The 16,144-nt window shown below is 42.2% G+C and overlaps 1 protein-coding gene across 4 annotated transcripts in view; it reads right to left on the bottom strand.

The window, feature by feature from the left end:
* Positions 1-16,144, bottom strand: part of COL4A2 (collagen type IV alpha 2 chain) — a 410,505-nt gene that overhangs the window by 230,086 nt on the left and 164,275 nt on the right. For all 4 annotated transcript variants that reach the window (XM_072992602.2, XM_072992648.2, XM_072992721.2 and 1 more), the window contains 5 exons: positions 11,949-11,993; positions 9,588-9,641; positions 9,125-9,191; positions 7,746-7,850; positions 1,512-1,667 (listed from right to left, as the gene is read on the bottom strand). In XM_072992602.2, coding sequence (XP_072848703.2) covers positions 1,512-1,667; positions 7,746-7,850; positions 9,125-9,191; positions 9,588-9,641; positions 11,949-11,993 — 427 coding nt within the window. The remainder of the gene's footprint in view (positions 1-1,511; positions 1,668-7,745; positions 7,851-9,124; positions 9,192-9,587; positions 9,642-11,948; positions 11,994-16,144) is intronic.

A 16,144-nucleotide genomic window follows, 5' to 3' on the forward strand; every position in this document is an offset into this window, starting at 1 on the left:
TTTGAAGGAAATTAGCCCTGAGTGTTCACTGGAAGGACAGATCCTGAAGCTGAAGCTTCAATACTTTGGCTATCACATGAGAAGAGAAGACTCCCTAGAGAAGACCCTGATGTTGGGAAAATGTGAAGGCAAGAGGAGAAGGGGACGTCAGAGGACAAGATGGTTGGCCAGTGTCATCAAAGCTACCAACATGAATTTGACCCAACTCCAGAAGGCAGTGGAAGACAGGAGGGCCTGGCGTGCTGTGGTCCATGGGGTCACGAAGAGTCAGACACAACTGAACGACTAAACAGCAACAAAACCTTTGAAATTAAATTTTGTGATATAAACATAAAATCTATTCTTTAATAATTATTATGTACAGAAGAATAGTACATAAACCTTCTTTCATCCCCCTTCAACTCTCTCCATATATCTTTTAAATCCCTAGTTTTCAACATCTTGCTCAAAAGCGTACTTCTTTTATTCAACTCATCTTTTTGCATACAGATTTATCCTTTACCTTATCCAAAACCATGTTAAAATCTCCTGTCATCATCACATATCCCTTTCTAACCTTTAATCTCTTTAATCACATTTTTATAAAATTATCCTTGATTCATATTCGGTGCATAAACATTTACTAATGTATAATCTTCTTTCCACCACTACTATCTTTTACTACTTCTTTTACCCCAGATTCACAATGTTTATATATCAATGTCGCTATACTTTTGGATTTGGAAGTCCCAAATCCTTTTTCATAAATGTGTGTATTTTGTAATTTCAGTTCATTAACTCCATTCTTTGATTGATGATTCTCTTGTAAATAAATAATGTCAACCAAAACCTTGTTTTTCTTCAGTAATGCTCCTATTCTCTTTCTCTTTGTTACAGACCCTAGGCCTTTCACATTTAAAGTAGCTACCTTATGTTTTCCTCATATCCGTTCCATCATCTGGCTTTTATTCGGTCCCATTGTGTATCCCACACAACAAAAACAAAAACACCCTAAAAAACAAATTCACCTACATGGCAGACATCCTTTGATTTGTATTCCTACACTGAGTGGGGTTTGAACTCGATGCCTTATAGGTCCCTTCCAAATTAATTATTCCATGAGTCTATGATTCTATCTCACTCAATAGCAGTTCAACAGCACTTGGATACATCTCAATCAATTAAATCATGTCTCAAGTAAGTAAAGTAAAATAAATGGCCAGAGATAACAAAATCTTTTAATATAATCTTAGAACTGCAGAGCTGGAAGGGACCTTATAGATCATCAAGTGCTGCCCCTGTCAAGGAGGCACGGGGGGAATTGAACTTCCAATCTCTGGCTCCACAGCTGGAGACCTAAACCTTCAAGCTATCCAGCAGTTCCTGATCTTTCTTTTAGGATTCATGGCCTAATGGAAACCTTGAAACTCCAATTTCTTTTTCAGCTCCAAAATGCCCATTGAAGGAAATACTCACATATTCTTTGAAAGGACAATAGTATGTTTTCCTTCCTAAACATTTCATTCTCTTACCTGAACTTCCTGGAGGGCCAGGAGGACCAGGAAAACCAGGTGATCCAAGGTCGCCATCTAATCCTGGAGCACCTGGATAACTGGCTGGGAAACCTGGGTCACCGATAAAACCTTTAGGCCCCGTTTCTCCTGGCAAACCTCTTCCCAGAGAGATATCTGAAACAGGGGAGTTTGGTTAGCGATGTGAGATTTTTAGAATGCTCTAGACCACTGGTTCCCAACCTTGGGTAACCAAGGTATTCTTAGACTACGACTCTCATCACCAGCTGTGCTAGCCAGTGTTTCTGGAAGTTGCAGTCTGAGAACATCTGGGTTTCTCAAGAGTAAGAACTACTGTTCCGAAGAAAAATAGACTGATATATCTTCTCCAGATCAAAGTGGGACCAAGTGGTTTGCCAAAAGTCAAACTACAAACAAAATAGGAGTTCAGCAACCTAAGCCTCAGCCCTAATGCTCCATCCATTGGTTCATTGGCCTATTTCTTTAACCTGTGTTTGCAATGTGTACATAACATGCTTCTAGAATAAAAGGAAACGGATATTCAGATACTATAACACTATACTAAACAGAAAATAGTAAATGCTCAGGCATTGTCTGCATCTCATTCTGAGTGTTAAATTTTTGAAGTGTTGCCTGTGGAAATGAGTATTGATAGTCTCAGAGAGGTGGTAAGAAAGAAATAACTAAAGATAAACATTTATCAACACTTCTAATCATATTTAGCAAAGCTACAATAATACATTATAGATACAATCTACAAGAAGCAGGGAGTGATTATGTTAACTGACTGCACAGTAAAAATAATAGTATGCAATTCAAGTAAGCCAGCCATGTAACACAAATGTTTGTTTGCAATACAGGGAAAAGCAACAAATACCAAAATGTTAAGAGAGTTCTAAAAACAGCAACATAATATGTACTAGAAAATAAAGTATACAGTGGTGCCTTGCTTAGCGATTGCTTCGTTCAACGATGAATTCGCATAGCGATGGCTTTTTTTGAAAATTTAATGCATCGTATAGCGATGTCTCCTATGGGGGAAACTCGCTTAGCGATTTCGGGACCATGATTCGCATAACGATGCGTTTTATGGTCCCCGTTTCGCTTAGCGTTGTTTGCAAAAAGAGCGGGAAAAGTGGCTTCTTTGCAATGCTAATCTGTTGTTTTCCTTCAAATTCAAACTGCCTGTACCCAGGATGCATTGTGCCTGTGCGGGGAAGGTATAAAACCCCTTGCCCATGCATCCTGGGTTCACTCTCCCATGTGCACCTCCAAGGTTGGCTTTGTCGCTTTGGACTGTGTTTTGGGAGTGCATGCTGTGCTGTAGAGCTACAAAAGGTAAGCTTGCATTTCTTATCCTGGGTGGGTGGTGGGTTTTTTATTGCTAAAGTTAGATGTTTTTTGCAAGGGTTAGGGTTAGGGTTAGGGATTTGTTTTTTTTAAAATGTTTTTTTTCTTTGCCATGTTTGGGATTTGGGTCTGGCTGGCAATGGCTTTGGTTATGGGGGGGTTGTAAATGGGGAAATTGCAAGGGTTTTTATTTTCCTGGGGGTTTCTGGGCATTTCTTTGGGATTTGTGTGTTTAAAATGTTTTTTTTTTCTCTTTGCCATGTTTGGGATTTGGGTCTGGCTGGCAATGGCTTTGGTTAATGGGGAAATTGCAGGGTTTTTTTTCCTGGGGGTTTCTGGGCATTTCTTTGGGATTTGTGTGTTTAAAATGTTTGTAATGCTGCCTATGGGGGTGGGGGGTGTTTCGGTCTAATGGTGCTAGACCCTCACTGGGATTGCTGTTTCTGGTGGATTTCTCCATGTCTGAACCAGGGATTTGGGTCACCTACTGAAATCCCATGTTTAAGTTTTTTTTCCTGTGTGCCAGGCTGCCTATGGGGGTGGGGGGTGTTTCGGTCTAATGGTGCTAGACCCTCACTGGGATTGCTGTTTCTGGTGGATTTCTCCATGTCTGAACCAGGGATTTGGGCCACCTACTGAAATCCCATGTTTAAGTTTTTTTTCCTGTGTGCCAGGCTGCCTATGGGGGGGGGGGTGTTTCGGTCTAATGGTGCTAGACCCTCACTGGGATTGCTGTTTCTGGTGGATTTCTCCATGTCTGAACCAGGGATTTGGGCCACCTACTGAAATCCCATGTTTAAGTTTTTTTTTCCTGTGTGCCAGGCTGCCTATGGGGGTGGGGGGGTGTTTCGGTCTAATGGTGCTAGACCCTCACTGGGACTGCTGTTTCTGGTGGATTTCTCCATGTCTGAACCAGGGATTTGGGCCACCTACTGAAATCCCATGTTTAAGTTTTTTTTCCTATGTGCCAGGCTGCCTATGGGGGGGGGGGGTGTTTCGGTCTAATGGTGCTAGACCCTCACTGGGATTGCTGTTTCTGGTGGATTTCTCCATGTCTGAACCAGGGATTCCAATTTTGAATTTTATTTTCTGTAGGTGTGGTGTGGTGTGGCCTTTGGTGTTTGATCGTGAGGTAGGTAAGATTTCTGTTCCTGTGTTTTTTTTCACCTTTGGTTTTGGTGGGGGGTGTAGTTATGGCAAGTCTAATTTTTCTCTCTTTTTCTTTGGTTAGGCATCCTCTGTGGGTGTGCTGTGGCCATTTTTGGCTTTTCCAAACAATCAGTTTGATCGTGAGGTAGGTAAGATTTATGTTTTCCCCCCTAGGTTGTGGTGTGTGTGTGTGTGTGACAAAACTGCCACTTGCTTGTGCAGGGCAGTTTTGGCCAGGTGTGGGAAGGTGAGGCAGATTTAAATCACTGACTGTTGTTTTTTTCCTTTAACGTAGCTACGTTGGACATGGGTCCAAAGAAGACTGCTTCTGCCCAGGTTGGCAAGCCGAAGGCTTTTAACTGAAATAATATTAGCTGTGGGTCCGATGGCAATTTTATATATATTTTAATTGTATTTTAATTGCTACATAATTTTATTGTATTTTAAATGCTGTAAGCCGCCCAGAGACCTTCGGGTAGTGTGGGCGGCATATTAAATAAATAAATAAAATAAATAAATAAATAAAATAAAAGATCACCATCGAGACAAAAAAGGAAATCATCCGGAAATACGATGGAGGGAGACACATTGCGGACATCGCCAGGGAGTACGGCCGCAATGCGTCAACCATTGGCACCATCGTGGCCAAGCGTGAGAAGATCCTTGCCATGGATGCCGCCAAGGGTGTCACAAGGATCGCCAGGAACAGTCCAGCTGTCCTGGAGGAGGTGGAGAAGCTCCTGGTCATTGGATGGAGGAGAAGCATCGTGGAGGGGACACGGTTACGGAGGCTGTGATCTGTGAGAAGGCCAAGGCCTTGTACGCCGACCTCATGGCACAGCAGCCTGGAACATCAGCTGAGCCTGAGGAGTTCAAGGCCAGCAGAGGCTGGTTTGAACGTTTCAAGACACGTTCCGGCATCCACAGCGTGGTGAGGCACGGAGAGGCAGTGAGCTCAGACACCACTGCAGCAGAGGACTTTGCTGTGGAGTTCCTCGAGGTCGTAACAACAGAGGGCTACCTTCCAGAGCAGGTCTTCAACAGCGATGAGACCGGCCTGTTTTGGAAGCGGATGCCCAAAAGGACCTTCCTGAACCAAGAGGAGAGCAAGCTGCCTGGCCACAAGCCGATGAAGGACCGCCTCACTCTCCTCTTCTGTGCGAACGCCAGCGGGGATCTGAAGATCAAGCCGTTGCTTGTCTACCACTCTGAAAATCAGCGTGCTTTTAAGAAGCACAAGGTAGACAAAGCACGGCTGAAGGTGATGTGGCAATCCAACGCCAAGGCTTGGGTCACACGGGTACTCTTTGTGGACTGGGTCAATCACGCTTTTGGCCCAGCTGTGAAGCGGTACCTGGTGGACTGTGACCTGCCTCTGAAGGCCCTGCTCCTAATGGACAACGCTCCTGCCCATCCACCAGGCCTTGAGGATGACTTGTTGGAGGAGTTTTCCTTTATAAAAATCATGTTTCTGCCTCCAAACACCACCCCGCTACTCCAGCCGATGGATCAGCAGGTGACTGCGAACTTCAAAAAGTGCTACACCATGGAGCTGTTCCGGCGCTGTTTTGAGGTGACTGATGCCACCAGCCTCACCCTGCGTGACTTGTGGCGTGATGAATTCGACATCGTCATCTGCCTGAAGATGATCGCCAGGGCCTGGGATGGCATCAGCCAGAGGAACTTGAACTCTGCATGGCGCCCGCTCTGGCCAGGCTGTGTGGCTCCTGGTCCTTCAGCACCTGCACCTGAGTCCACAGTGATGCAGGACATTGTGGACTTAGGGAGGAACATTGTCCTCGATGTCAATGAGGAGGACATTGCAGAGCTGGTCGAGGGCCATGACCAGGAGTTGACCACACAGGAGCTGGTGGATCTTCAGGCAGAGGCGAGGGAGGAGCAGGAAGAAGAAGAGCCAGAGCACAAACAGCTGACCACCAGCGAGCTTAAGAAGTTTTTGGACTGATGGAATTATGTGCAGACCATAGCGCAGCGGTACCACGAGGACACGAATCTGGCTGAGAACTTATCGAATTCCTATGATGAAAGGATCATGTCCCCTTTCTGAGGAATTCTGAAAAGGTGTCAGAGGCAGCTGACTATGGACAGGTTCCTCACAAAGAGACCAAGGCAGGAAGAGGAACCTGCTCCTTCCACCAGTGCTGCTGCTCAGTTGTGTTCTATCTGGAGCATTTCTTCTTCCTTCCCCTCATCATCCCCCTAGACTGCTGCATTGATTTGGGGAACACTGGTCCGGGTGGTTTAGAGGCTTCCACCTCACTTGTTCACGTTAAAGTTGAAATGTTAAAAGTATGTTTTTTGCTTTTTCGATGCATGAAGAGTGTCTGTACTGTAATGCACTTTCAAAAAAGTGTTGTGTAAAATGTTGTTTCTTCAATGCATGAAGAGTTTCTGTACTGTAATGCACTTTCAAAAAAGGGTTGTGTAAAATGTTATGTTTCTTCAATGCATGAAGAGTTTCTGTACTGTAATGCCCTTTAAAAAAAGTGTTGTGTAAAATGTTATGGTTCTTCACTGCAAGAAGAGTTTCTGTACTGAAAGAGTTTTGCAAATGTTCATTCACCTTGATTGCTGAGTCTAAAAAGTTGTCCTATGCTATAAAGTTTATGATGTTAATGTGCACTTAATAAACCCTTTGTTATCCTGATTTGACTTTGTCCTGACTCTTTTTTTAAATTTGTTGTTGAATTTTAAAGTTGTAAATGTTTAAATGCTTGGGATCTGACTCTTCGTTAATTTTTGGTTAATTTTTTCCTCCCCCCATAGAAATGCATGGAGCTGTCAAAGTCAGGCTCAATGGATCTCTATAAATTAACGAAGACTCAGAAACATTTTTAAATGCTTGGAATCGTTAGTGTGCCTTCTAAAACGGGTGCAAACCTGATTTGGCTTTGCTCTGAGTCTTCGTTAATTTTTGGTGAATTTTTTTCTCCCCCATAGGGAACAATGGAGCCCAGCTTTTGACAGCTCCATTGTTTCCTATGGGGGAGAAAGAAATTCACCATAAATTAACGAAGACTCAGAAACATTTTTAAATGCTTGGAATCGTTAGTGTGCCTTCTAAAACGGGTGTAAACCTGATTTGGCTTTGCTCTGAGTCTTCGTTAATTTTTGGTGAATTTGTTTCTCCCCCATAGGGAACAATGGAGCCCAACTTTTGACAGCTGTCAAAAGTTGGTGGGGGGAAAAAATTCACCAAAAATTAACGAAAAGTCAGATCAAAGCCAAATTAAGTCTGCATCTGTTTTAGAAGGTGCTGAAACTATTTCAAGCATTTAAAACCATTTTAACCCTTTTTTTGACACACTTAAATTTGCAAAAATTGACTTCGTAAACCATTGAAATGCATTGAATAGACTTCAATGCATTCCAATGGAGGAAACATCGTATCGCATAACGATGTTTCCTATGGGTTTTTTCGCTTAAGGATGGCAGTCCGTTCCAATTGGAACGGATTAACCGGTTTTCAATGCATTCCTATGGGAAATGGTGTTTCGCTTAGCGATGGTTTCACATAGCGATGATTTTCTTGGAACGAATTAACATCGCTAAGCGAGGCACCACTGTATATTATCCTATGTCAGAGAAACAGTACACTAAATAAAAAACCCAGATATAATCTATTAACATTTCTTATAATTCAGCTCAGACACTGTCTGCATCTCATTCTGAGTGTTAGACTTTTATCTGAATAACAAAGTGGCAGGAGATTACCATCATATGAAGGCCCTGGCAGGCCAGGTAGGCCAGGACTGCCTTGCTCGCCTCTGTCTCCTTTAGGCCCACGAATACCTGGAGTGCCCCAGTCGCCTCTTGCACCTGAAAGCATATCCCAGAAACATATAATATCAGTTATATAGAGATATCTCAAACTGATGAAATATATCCACCACATTTAAAACAGAGGAGGATTTCACTTTTTGCATTTTAGGCAAGCTGACCTCATTTCCATGTCTTCGACTACCATATGGAGCAAAACATAAATATCCTTCAATTTGTGCAGGCCATTGAATTTTGCAAAATTCAGAAATTGCATATGAAATGTTCATATCAAGGAAGGTTCTAAACCAAAACCTAAACTGCAGCATAAGACATTTGCTGTTGTACAGCAAATTATTACACTAACTTCTTAGCTCACTTGAAATTCACTGACAAGATCTATGCTGTTCCACTAGCATAAAAATGGAGTAAGACTTTGGCAAATATATTAAGGAAGGCAGAATTAAAAATGAATATATGAACAGTTAAGTTAAATGTTGTAAATGAAGAAACATGTATTAAAATAAGTGTAAATTATCGAGAATAGCCTTTTTTTGAAATATCAAGGCTGAAGAGACTTGTATGACTGAATAAAAATGACATATCTGTGTTTTGCCATCACTTTCTCCTCCATTTTTTCCTGTTAATCAGATGACAGTGTGTCACTTCTGGGGGATTCCTGTGATATTCTCAATGATCTGTAGTAGTAGTAGTTTTAACATCAGTAAAAACTGATAGCAAAAAAATGATCGCCATCTCATAAGATGGCTGCAAAATGCCGTTATTTGTTTATTAATGTACACCAGCAATGTAAATGACCTCTTTCAATATTATCCTGAAAAACAACCATGTAACATCGATTTGGCTGAAAGGTACTGACTGGGGTCAAAGGTCACTAGGTAAATTTTGTGTTTAAGATGGGCTTTGAATTTGGGTCCCCCTCTTTGAAGTCCAACACTAACCATTATATTATGGTTCATTAATCATAATTTAAATAACACCAGACCATTAATTACTATTTAAATAATGCTAGGACTGAAACATGTTGGTAGAAAAATGCAACAATTAATGGGTTTAATTTACATAATATGTAAATAAGGCTACCTACTTTGCATTAATATGCCAAAGCCACCATTCAGATTTAGAGAACTAGAATATGATAATCATGCTAATGAATCTTGTCTATATCTATGCTCCTTAATTTGATGAAAAATATGAGCTATTTATTTATTTATTACATACCAAAAAGACACTCCTGCAGGTTAACACTAACAAAACATACATCAATAAGAAAAGCTTTCTTTAAATAAATCATGCTGTGTGAAAAGCAATACCTTTTCTTATTGTGGGACGATATGTGTAGGCTGGTGGTCCTGGAATGCCCCTGTCTCCTGTTTCTCCCTAGGTAAATTCAAATAGTTTTAATTTATTGCTAAAAGTGACATACAGCCATTATGCTGATGAAACAGAATAATGAAGAGCCTTTCTCCCATTACAGGTAAAACCCGTTCTCAAATATTGCCTTCCACAATGAGATACTACTCCCATTCTACTTCATGTTCTGTTTTTCACCTGTGGGTCACAACGCCCCCCAAATAAAATATTGCCAAACATTGCTAAATGTTTCAATATTAAATGTTAACCATGTTTTAGAAATCCTTACTTTCACAAGGTGTTAATGCTTAAGACCAAATAAACACTGAATTTTAAAACTGGTAATTTTATCCTGTTGGTTCCATTCTGGTTCTATTCAATCAGGTTGATTTGTTATTCAAACAGATAATTAAGTTAAATTACCTTTTTTCCTTTTTGACCAGGAATGCCAGGGATACCATCAGGTCCAGAGAAACCCTAAAATATATGTATGAAAACAACTGCTTTAGAATAATGACAGGGAATCTGCACCTCTTGACCAGATCATGGTAGGGCCACATTTCAGCAGTTGATCAGAGTGCAACTGAACTTGAGACAAAAGGAAGTTTTGGTTTTGTCATCTAAACCCCAAAATGGTTCTGGGCCTTTTTATCTGTTGGAGCATCTCTCTCAAAGAAAGACCACCCAATTTACCTGTTCCTCCCTGGCTGCGCTTCTTAAGGTGGCCACCCTGAAGAGGCCAAAAAAGCATCTATTAGAAACTGGGCCTTTTTCATGGTGGCTCCTTCATTGTGGAATGCGCTTCCACTGGAAGTGTGCCAGGCTCTTCCCTTGGCATCTTCAGAAACTTCAGAAGGAGGAACTTTACAAAGAAGGCTTCAGAAATATTCTTCTGCTGAGGGAATAATTATGGACCTACTATACACTGGATTGTCACTAGATGATTTTTTTTCTCTTTGGGGTTATCTATTTGTTACATTGTGTTACTGATTTTGCATTGTCATTTTCACTGATTGTTACTTATGTTTTCTTTTCTGCACCACTCAGAGTAATGTTTTACCACTATGTTGGACAGTGTAACTTTCAAATAAATAAATAAATATTTCTGTTCGGACACAATTACCACAAAAGCAAATACTTACACCTTTAACTGTACTAGGGGCGAGCAAGATTTAGAACTTGGGGGCCAAACTCAAAACTCCAGCCCCCACCATAAGCTATAACCTATGATCACCATAAACTACCATATCCAGTTTATCTCTGTACAGGAATGATAATAGCTGGCAGGCCAAGTGAAGACAGCCCCAGGCACTCTAAGCCACTGTGCTTACCTGAATCTTGAGTAATAAAGATGGCTCAACAAGAACCCCTAGCCTATGTCCCTGGCCCTTCGGTGGGAGTACAACCTCATCCAGAACAGGCAGTCTGTCTAGCTCACAGACATGGGAACTACCAAGCCACAGAACTTCTGCATTGTCAGGATTCCACTACAGTCTATTGGCCATCAGCCAGACGAATACAGCTTTCAAATAGCCAATCAACATATGCACAGCTTTGACTGACTCTGTTGACAAGGAGAAGCTGTCATTTTTTTAAAAAATCAAATCATATAGAAGTGTCTAGATAACACACTTTCAATTTGTCACAGGGGACAGTCTTGGGGTATCTCTCAAGGCTCAGGAGCAGAAAAAGCACTGCCTCTACAGGCCTTTTCTGATCCAAAGAGGTCACTTTCAGCCAACAATTAGACAAATAAAATTTCTGGGACAGCTTAGGTGGCTGCAAAAAATGCCTACAGGCCACACTTTGCCCACTCCTGCCTTAGTACACACATTCAAATGCACCCACCTGTCTCTCATTTCAAGCTTTCCCTTTCTTCTAGTACATATGCCCATGTGCCACCCTTCCTACTCCCTCAATCCCCCCCCCCAAGTTAGGTAAGAAATAGAGATTGGCTGAAAGTAGATTACGCTAGTGCATGTACATCAGAATAGCTCAGTGAATTGGCTGTGGAGCCATAGGGTGAGGGTTTAGTTCTCTCTGCCTCACAGAATAGCCAGCCTGTGTGACCCTAGGCAGGCTGAACAATCCCAGGGTGCTCCCAGAAGAAGAGAAGGATAAACCACTTTTGAGTATTCTCTGCCTAGAAAACCCTGAAAAGGGTTGCCATAAGTCAGAATTGACTTGACAAAATGTAGTTATTAATACAGTGGTGCCCCACATTACGATGACCCCGTTGCATGACGAAATCGCTGCACGACGACTTTTTTGTGATTGCTATAGCGATCGCAGAACAATGGTCCCAATGGGGAAAATCCGCTTTACGATGATTAGTTCCATGCTTCGGGAACCGTTTTTTCGCTGGACAACGATCTTTACAGCTGATCGTCGGATTTTCAAAATGGCCTCACGTTGTTTTCCGACTCTTGTTTTGGAAGACAGTGATTAAAAACAGCTGATCGGTGCTCACAAAATGGCCGCCCTATGATCTTCGCTGGACGACGAGGTAATCTCCCCACTGGAACGCATTAACCGGTTTTCAATGCATTCCAATGGGGATTTTTCCTCGCATGGCAACAATTTCGCTTAACAGTGATTTTCCTGGAATGGATTATCGTCGTCATGTGGGGCACCACTGTAATTATGTTAACAGCTGTGTCTCATTCTAAAGAGGCAGTGTGGATGCAAATACAGAATGGACAGATCAGGACGCTTAATTTTTATGACATTCTTTAAGTTAACTTATGTTCAAATCACAATTTAATCTTGAGACTGCATACTTACCACATCCCCATCAGTTCCTTTTAAACCATTGATTCCTGGCAAACCCTGTAAAAGAATGTTATTAGTACAATAATAACAATCATTAGTACAACAATAAGAATATTAAACTGTTCATATATAATCATTGGCATCCTTCAGTCTCGAGAGACTATGCTAACGTGCTCTGTATGGAGGACTTGATGCTGTATGCAAAACTGGAGTGTCCTCTCCAGAGCACGAAGTCTGAGTAAAATAATATGGAGGATAGGCTGTTACCCAAGCAGCAAATCCTCCCTCTCCACATCACTGAAATGGAAAGGCAAGAGCCAATACAATTGGTTGCAGCGATGTCACAGGAGTTTCCAGAACATCACGAACTGCCTCCTGGACTCTGGCTCCTGATTTTGCCTCAAGGTTAACTCCTGAAGCCTTTTCCATCAGTGGATATAGCCACAAGGCAGTGGAGGTTTGAAATCAGTTTTCCTTCTCCTAGATGGGCTGCCTTCCCATGCTGACAAGCCCCACCTACCCGGGCTGCTTCCTTGCCACATGGGTGGTGGCGGTGCCTCCTCCTCTCCTCATGGCATGGGGGTTTGGGATCAGAGTTTTCCTTTTCCTAGATGGGCTGCCTTTCCAGGCTGATGAGTCCCACCTACTACTCATGAGAACGCTTGAATGCAATGGCACAGCGTGGGCTGCCAGCATCCAGAGCAAGGCAAGTATTGTGGGGTGCAGGTCATGTGCCAGCTCTGTGATGCAACATATGGGCAGGGTGCAGGGGGTGGTGGGAGAAGCCCCCAGAGTGGTGCCATAAAGCAGATGCAGAGCCACTTGAGATCTGCACTGGCAGTGGTGGGCCCAGTGCCCCTTGGCAGGTTGGACCTGAACTGCCAGAAGGCGACAGAGGAGCGTAAGAAGGGGCTGCAGGAGCACACCAAGCAGGGCAGCCCACATGCCCCTAAGAATTTTGTACCCAGGGCGACTGCCCCTGTAGCCCACACACAATATGCTCCTGTATGAATGCTGCAGTTTTAATCACAGTCAAACTAAAAGTTAAGGGGAAAGAGTTATTTCCTATGATCAATCCATTTTAGCTCCCAGAATATGATTTCCTCAGACACACATGCTTCAGCAATCAAACCTGCAGATTTAGCCAGTGCCACATTCTAATAACCCATCACAAAACAATGCATGCTGAAATAAAGCTACATAGCTGAAGTAAATCATGTACTGTGACAAATAAACATCTTTTGCAACATGAGGGAGCCACATTTCTAAATATACACCAAGTGTATCCAGTCTTTCTCTTCTTTTCCCTGCATGTGGAGAACTGAAATCAAACCTTCTATCACCAGCATCCCTGGATTTATTTATCTATGCATCACACATTTGAAAAGACTTAGCTCACCTTAAGTCCAACATACAGAGATAGGATTTCAGCTCAGTTTTGGATTGCATTAATATAATCATTAGTCTGACATTAAAACCCCTCATGGATTGCTGCCTTGTCGTGGGGAAGGGGCTTGAGTAATTCAGAGAAGCTATGGGCTATGCCGTGCAGAAACACCAAAGATAGCAGGTCATAGTGGAGAGTTCCGACCAAACGCAATCCACCTGGAGTAGGAAATGGCAATGCCTCTCCAGTATCTTTGCCAAGAATACCCCATGAACAGAAACAAAAGGCTAAAAGATATGACGCTGGAAGATAGGATCCTTAGGTCAGAAGGCGTCCAACATGCTACTGAGGAAGAGCGGAGGACAAGTACAAGTAACTCCAGAGCTAATGAAGTGGTTGGGCCAAAGTCGAAAGGACACTCAGTTGTGGACGTGCCTGGAAGGGAAACAAAATGCAAGAGAGATGGGGAAAGTTACAGAAAATTGAATGTAGATTTCCAGAGAATAGCAAGGAGAGACAAGAGGGCCTTTTAAAATGAACAATGCAAAGAAATAGAGGAAAATAATAGAAAAGGAAAAACCAGAGATCTGTTCAGGAAAATCGGAGATATTAAAGGAACATTTTGTGCAAAGATGAACATGATAAAGGACAAAAATGGGAAAATACACAGAGAATTATACCAGAAAGATTTGGATGTCCCGGGCAAACCAGATAGTGTGATTGCTGACCTTGAGACACACATCCTAGAAATGAAGTCAAGTGGGCCTTAGAAAGCATGACTAACAACAAGGCCAGTGGAGGTGATGGCATTCCAGTTGAACTATTTAAAATCTTAAAAAATGATGCTGTTAAGGTGCTACACTCAATATGCCAGTAAGTTTGGAAAACTCAACAGTGGCTAGAGGACTGGAAAAGATCAGTCTACATCCCAACCCCAAAGAGGGGCAGTGCCAAAGAAAGTTCCAGTACAACTGCACTCATTTCACACGCTAGCAAGGTTATGCTCAAAATTCTCCAAGGCAGGCTTCAGCAGTATGTGGACCGAGAACCCCCAGAAGTACAAGCTGGATTTCGAAGGGGTAGAGGAACTAGAGACCAAATTGCTAACATGCGCTGGATTATGGAGAAACCTAGAGAGTTGCAGAAAAACATCTACTTGACTAAGGAAAAAGGCTTTGATTGTGTGGACCACAGTTATTGTCCACACAATCAAAGTTATTTCTTTAATAACGATGGCAAGTCATTAAAGAAATGGGAGTGCCTGTTCACATTATCTATCTCCTGAGAAATCTTTATGTTTATCTATCTCCTGAGAAATCTTTATGTGGGACAGGAAGCAAAAGTTAGAACTGGATATGGAACAATTGACTGTTTCAAAATTGGGAAAGGAGTACAACAAGGCTGTATATTGTCTCCCTGCTTATTTAACTTATATGCAGAATACATCATGAATAAGGCTGGACTGGAGGAATCCCAAGCCAAAATTAAGATTGCCGGAAGAAATATCAACAACCTCAGATATGCAGATGATACCACTCTGATGGCAGAAAGTGAGGAGGAATTAAAGAACCTCTTAATGAGGGTGAAAGAGGACAGTGCAAAAATAGTCTGAAGCGCAACATAAAAAAAAACCACATCATAGCCACTGGTCCCATTACCTCCTGGCAAATAGAAGGGGAAGATATGGAGGAAGTGACAGATTTTACCTTCTTGGGCTCTATGATCATTGCAGATGGTGACAGCAGCCACGAAATTAAAAGACACTTGCTTCTTGGGAGGAAAGCGATGACAAACCTCAACAGCATCTTAAATGGAAATGAGAGCTGGACCATAAAGAAGGCTGACCACCAAAGAATTGATGCTTTTGAATTGTGGTGCTGGAGGAGACTCTTGAGAGTCCCCTGGACTGCAAGGAGATCAAACCTATCTGTTCTGAAGGAAATAAACCCTGAGTGGTCACTTGAAGGATAGATCCTTAAGCTGAAGCTCCAATACTTTGGCTATCACATGAGAAGAGAAGACTCCCTGGAAAAGACCTTCTTGTTGGGGAAATGTGAAGGCAGGAGGAGAACGGGACAACAGAGGATGAGATGGTTGGACAGTGTCATCGAAGCTATCAACATGAATTTGACCCAACTCTGGGAGGCACTGGAAGACAGGAAGGCCTGGCGTGCTCTGGTCCATGGGGTCACGAAGAGTTGGACACGACTTAATGAATAAACAAGAACAACAATTAGTATTTGTCTGCATTGAGAGTGAGATTGTAAAGTTTCGATGAATATGGAATTGGGAGCTGGTTGTTTCTGTAAAAAGATTGTGCCTGGGTCCATGGGGTCACGAAGAGTTGGACACGACTTAACTGCTAAACAACAAAAGCCTATAGGTCTTACATTTTTAATCCCTAAGAAGTTGGCTAGAGAAGAGGGAGGAGGAGCTTAAAGGACTTTCAGGACAAATATTGCATTTCAATTTGAGAGACAGAACTCAGTATCTGAATTGCAACTCTACTGTCTTAATGGTAACTGTGTGGGTTCTTTGCCTGTTTGGCGACTTAATATTTCATGATTTAGGATTAAACTAGACAACACAAGCAGCTTGCATGAGAAGGTGATGGCATGTTAGCCCTTCAGTGAGCTTCTCTCTGAGCAATCAGACTTTCAAATTGAACTCTATTTATTTCCTGATGATCAATTTAAAAGAAAGTTAAGTGAAATGAACAAACGCAAAAATGAACAAACTTATGGTAGAACAGATTTCTTTTATCAATATAGGGTACAAGTACATTGACAAATAAATGTGGAAAATGGTTTGGAATTGAAAC

Source organism: Pogona vitticeps, chromosome 1 (genome assembly GCF_051106095.1).
Source record: "Pogona vitticeps strain Pit_001003342236 chromosome 1, PviZW2.1, whole genome shotgun sequence".
Classification (NCBI taxonomy): domain Eukaryota; kingdom Metazoa; phylum Chordata; class Lepidosauria; order Squamata; family Agamidae; genus Pogona; species Pogona vitticeps.